The sequence below is a fragment of the Lissotriton helveticus genome, chromosome 2_1 (genome assembly GCF_964261635.1).
Source record: "Lissotriton helveticus chromosome 2_1, aLisHel1.1, whole genome shotgun sequence".
Classification (NCBI taxonomy): domain Eukaryota; kingdom Metazoa; phylum Chordata; class Amphibia; order Caudata; family Salamandridae; genus Lissotriton; species Lissotriton helveticus.
Window position 1 is genome coordinate 343,234,306 of NC_136059.1, and position 6,000 is coordinate 343,240,305.

Genomic DNA, 6,000 nt, shown 5'->3' on the forward strand with positions numbered 1-6,000 from the left:
TTATTATGTTTTAGGGCGCCATCAAATAAGAGCAAATGCTCTTGGAATTTGAGTGGTACTTCCACCTCCTCGAAAGGAGTGTACTCATTAGGAGGTTCCTCTACTTTGTAATAGTGGAAGTACTTTGTTATAGTATTAGCTGCTGGAAAATGTATCCATGTATAGTATACCTCTGTCTGCCGATATTCGTGTGCCTCGATTACGAATATGACTGTGCCACCACTAGGTGTCAGTCCATTTTCTATAAGTTTTAAGGTTATAGATCTCCTTTTGGCGACCGGAATGAGTATTATATCCGCGTCTGCTGCTTGCATGGTAGCATCAGCATCTGCTATTTCAGTAGCTAATCTAGTAACCTCTCGTTCTTCATCGCTGTCCATTTTGCTGACAGGATGGTATTATGTTTATTTGCAGATCAGGTTTCTTTATGGAAACAGAGATTAGATGCACAATATTCTGGAACTGTTTTATCCTTCAACGTTGACTAGACCAAGAACCATACATAGGAGTTCCCTCCTGCGAGGTTTTGGAGGATATAATAACCTTTCACCCACTCCAGACGTCTTTGGAGTATTTGGGAAAAGGGGTCTGAGTGAGAAAGCACGACTGAGTTACTCTAAATGTCTTACGTTAGTTTTATCGCCCTTTCCAAACGCGTTGGGCGCCATGTAGTGTAGCTCCTATTTTCCCAATAGGCTCTGCGCATTGGAATAGTACCTACAGCAGTAAAGGCCTAGACCAGACGTTAACTAGGTCTACTACTGTCGATACTAGACTTAATTTTTGGGTTTGCCAGCTAAGCTCAGAGTTCGCTAGAAACTTTCTCGAATGTTCAAGGAAGGATTAACTCCCCTGATTAGACAAGAAGGGATTTAGTTTCTGACAACCATAGAACATGACAACTTTGCTCTCCCCTAATCAAGAGTCAATCTCAAGAGTCGTGTGAGCACAAGGCAATTATTTTACTCAGTCAGTACGTGCATTCTTAGTCTCATCAGAATGTAGAGAAAAGGAAGAGACGGGCGTGTTCAATAAAAGATGTTATTTATTGATCAGTCTCTTTTTCTCGTACAAGAGAAATGGATCGATATTATTGCAATACTTATAGTTAAGTAAAGTGCATACATTAAAAGCAATAGTATAAAATAATACTGTAAAAACATTGATATGGTTTCTGAGCCATATGATGTTTAAAATGATTAAAATATATTTACATACACATATACATTTGACTAAACGTACTCAACTGGTGTTTCTAAATACGCCTACCCCGTGTACCTGACCTAAGTCTAATGCGTGGGCGGGAATAGAAAGTTACAGTTTAAGTTAAGTTTGTTTTTGCCAAGTGAATAACTAAAGAATTCTCTAGGAGGGGTTATTCAGTTCTGTACCTGGAATTTAGGATGAATGAGGAATGGTATCTCTTTCTCTGCTCTCGATATTCCAGGCTGCCTGCGAGGGCTGCCCAGAAGCGCCGGTGCTGGGTCTCTCGGCTTGAGATAGCAGCGCGTCTCTCAGCGCGTCAGGAAGGCGGGGCTGTTGCCTGCGGGGTCTGCTTCTGCTCTCTGCTTCGGCAAGTATGGCTGCTCCGTCTTGTCACCACGCGTGTGTTTGCATAGGGCAAGGTCGGCAATATTTATACCTTAAAGGTGCCGGGATTGACGTAAGGATGGACATAGGTACGTCAATAAAGATGTCATACGACTTGCTCGTTAGCACATTCTTTACTAAAGTTCTCTGTGAAATCAAAACAATGGCCGCACGGATTATCCAGGTTGTCATAGGTTTGATTTGTTATGAGAACGTCGTATGCCTTATCAGGGGCTGGAGGAATGTCGCTTGTCTAATTAGATCCCAAGCGTTATGACCTAATCAGATAACACGTTCCTGTGCCGTAGTGTGACTGCGTCAGATAACGGTATCTGCATCATGGGGGATTTCTTGCCTCATGGGCTGACTGTTAGTTAACTAGCTAGGTAGGTTAACCAGAATATGGTCAGGAATAGGGGGATCGATTCAGAACCTATAGAAATACACGACACTGCTGGCTTAAACAAACTATGCAAAAAAGCAACTTCCTGAAGGAAGAAAGAGCGTTTGCAGCTTATAGTCCTATTCAGTGTGATTGGCTCACATAAAGCAAAGTTGATGCTGCAGGGGTAGGCTGTCCATCAGACTCTTCTTTTGCCTAAATATCACTCTTGTTCCCAGGTATGGAAATCGCCGAATGGCTCCCAAACTCAAGGAGAAAGTTCTTAGTATGCTGGGACCATTGTTTTTTGTTTTCAAGGAACAAACTCCTTGTTTCCATTTTTGGAATAAATAATGTGAACGTCCACCTATGGATAACGCGAGAGAAGTACAAAAACCCCAAAGAGATTCACATTCTAAAGTGAAGCCAGATCAAAACACACTAAAGGAATGTCCATTGACTAATAAGGGGCCAACTACTAAATCCCCATTCTCAGGAATTTAATTGTCAACATCTTGATAGCCAAAATCTCAGTGCTTAAAATTAAATCTTATGAGCAGAAAAAACTGAAAGTGAACTACATCAATACTAACTTAGGAACGATCATCTCTGCCAAAATATTGGCATTTTTAAGTTTGTAAGTCCTGACTGCTAAATTTAATGCTGAAAATCAGAATGATCATTGCACAGAATTTAACATTGATCCTGTAATTAAGAGATTTAAAATGCACTTCATTTTAGAAATGCCATGTTGCTAAATGCATTACAACGCAAATTAGTTTATATTGTTGGTACAGTCTACAAAAGTATAGTGGTACGTTGGGTAATGGTGCAGCAAATTTATTTACATATCTTTGAATCCATGTTTAGTGCCTGAAGACCATTGTGCCTCGTCAGACTGATTTGAACCTGCAATATGTAACTGACCAGTTCGAACAGAAGACCAAGGAGATTAATGAGAAGATGACTCGACTGCAGAATGAAGAACTAAGAAAAGTTAAACAAATACAAGACGAGCTAAGATTTCAGGACATAGAAAAGGTGTGGATATGCTTAAAGCTCTAAGATTACTGCAGCGTACTATTTTTTTTATGAAAATGTGTTGTATTGTCTAAGTAAATAATTGTGCCATCTTCATCAACATAGAATATGATTACATGTATTTTCTGATAAATCACCCAAAAAAGGCACTTCTGTCCACAGTAACATCCTACATGTATGTTTCAGATTTACCAATTCATATCCTTCACTACTGAGCGTGTCGGTAGGCCACCTTTTCTAATATTAATTAAGACTAAATTAAGTCGGAGAAGAATTTTCCCTGCGTTTTTCTTATGGAAAGTAATAATACCATGCCATGTATAAATGCGAGCATCCCTGCCAAGGAAAAGAAGACACTGACGTAGCTCTCATTGTTTAATAGTTGGTTGCCCATCCATGCCAGCTGTTGTTATCTTAAAAGGTGTCAATTATATCTGGGAACAATGTTCTGGACATATGGCTTACAAAAGCATGAATACAATGATTGTGCTTCTGAACCCCTGGGCTGTTCCTGGATGTCAGTCCCTCTGGTGTATGGATTATCTACATGAACTAATGGCACTTTCTAGGTCAAATTCCAAACCTGATTTTTTGGATCATATCCCACGGACAGCATTAGTAAATAACTTTATGGGAAAGCCACTTAGCAAGTCAAAATCTCAGATGGTCAATAAAATCCTACCTGTGATAGCTCTAAACCTGTATTGCCTAATGGTGCGTCACTGTCCCCTACTTTTATGTTCACTGAACAACACACTGGAAATGAAGCAAGAAAAGGTCACACCCACCCTCAGTTCTACACATTTCATTTCCTAGGTATATCGCACAGAGACCCTACTTACTTTTTGTTTTACCCTGCATCTGACTGCTATTTATCCATTTGAACTAGGCTCTTAGCCTAATCCTCCCAAACAGAGACAAACGTGTATCTGAACTCGCACCTTCCATGTGTTTGACTTTTGAACTGTTCCCCAGCCAGGATGCCAAGCTCCAGATCGTGCAGGTGGATGTTTTCTTGGCAGTGTTACTGACTAGGCATGTGTGACCAATTTAGCATCTACCCCGTGTTCTCAACCAAAGCTGTAGCATATCTCCTCTTAGTCCCTGAAGGACAAAAACACTATTTGTTCCCCAGTATTCTTGCGCTATATCCAACATGGTGCCTGTATATTTTACAGATGAGCACTTTCACTTTGGATATTTAAGATACCAAATCGTGTGGGGATTTCTTCGCCAACACGTAGTGTGGGCGCTTGGAAAATGTATGTGGGACTTCTTGATTGACGAATCCAGCAGAGCTTGAGTGCCTGTTTTTCATGACACTTGGAACGAGAGCTTACTGAATTAAGATGTATTTCATTAGAAAGACTAACTATGTTACAGTCAGAGATCCAAATATTCTTCCAACATAACCAAAAGCCAGAATCCGATACAAAGTCCATAATTAACTCATCTACCCTCTCAGTTGCTGGGATTGGAACAGGGCCATCTCAGAAGCATTTCATCCAGATTGGTGTCCCTTAATGTTTCCGTCACCACGGACCTTTTGAATTTCGGGTGGAGACCATGAGGCCAATGCACTGTTAGACAGTCCACCTAGAATGCCACTGAATCAGGACTCACTGTTTATAGTCCTGCACCTGTTATCGAAGAAAGACAAGCGACTCACTAATGACATTGTTGAACTGAAACGGATCTTCCTCTCCTCTCCTTGAAGTATTCTGCTTTTTCATTTGCTAAAGTAGCACAGTGTGCTATGCTTACAGGCAGAAAACTCTTCACTGACCCAGAACAATTAATTTGATCCACAATTCCTTTCTATCCTGTCAGGCCCAGGCTTTCAAAGTTAGAAGTCATTGAGTCATGTACCTCTCTGATAATAATTTGAAGGTCATATTAGCCTTTTTGCTGACACACATCAACATGCCTTTCAGGTAAATATTGTATCATGCTATGGAATCAACGGCATTTGCAAATATGGGGCACCTGTACATGCCCTGTGGAGTGGAGATAAATATTTAAAAGTATCCCAGTGGGCACTGAAAAGGGAGCATTTTTTAATTGCTGCTCTTATACTCCTTCATGATCTGTAATGTTGTTAAAAAAACTCACTAGTGTTCGATTGGTACCAGAAAATTAATCTCAACCCCATTTAGTGTTTTTCAATGTTTATGTTGCACAGTTATTATAATAATGTTTTATAGAGCAGGAAGTTTAAACGCTGCCGTGTAAACCCAAAGAAACGTACCTCACAGGATCAAAACACATAGTACTGGAGCCTCTGTATGCATGTCTAATCTGCAGTCAATTTCCCGCTCTGGCATTCCAGTTAACCATTAAAGTGTTGTAATTCGATTACTTTAATAGTCTTGGCTCCAGGATGTTCTTCCCCAAAACTACCTCCTAAAAGATATTACATTTTATGGTAGTTGTATTTATATATGACTTCATACTGAGGACGAAAAGCTAAATGACATTTAGGGACAGGAAAATAGAATGGGAATTATGCTTCCCAGTCATGTTTTATGCTCTGAAAAGTGCATACATCAGCAACAGGCAGCTGTCCATAGTACTGGTCGTTATACCATCTGCCTTTGTATATGCATGGCTGAGAGAAACCCATAGGAATGTGTATTATGCAACCACCAGAGGTATTTATTCTGGGAGTTCTTCCAGGAAGGGCTGAAAAGCACTCTAGGAATGATCAAATATTACATGTAAATGGATCTATGGATATAACCCGGAGCATAGATGATGCAACCCAAGTGATAGATGACACATGTAAAGGTTAGACCCCACAGAAATGGATTGAAGTTTGGTGTACTAGTCAACAAGTACGAGGGAACGGCACAGCTCTAGATACCTTGGCTATTTTTTGTCTACGGAGTGAGTGAGAGGGCAGATTCCCAGGGAAAGTAGTTCACAAGCAACATATTACACTTTGCACTTGTAGGGCTAATCACACAAAACTGTTCATATGTATATTT

The 6,000-nt window shown here is 40.3% G+C and overlaps 1 protein-coding gene across 2 annotated transcripts in view; it reads left to right on the forward strand.

The window, feature by feature from the left end:
* SPEF2 (sperm flagellar and cilia associated 2) overlaps window positions 1–6,000 on the forward strand; it is a 1,151,963-nt gene that overhangs the window by 108,307 nt on the left and 1,037,656 nt on the right. For both annotated transcript variants that reach the window (XM_078674939.1, XM_078674940.1), the window contains exon 4: window positions 2,843–3,013. In XM_078674939.1, coding sequence (XP_078531065.1) covers window positions 2,843–3,013 — 171 coding nt within the window. The remainder of the gene's footprint in view (window positions 1–2,842; window positions 3,014–6,000) is intronic.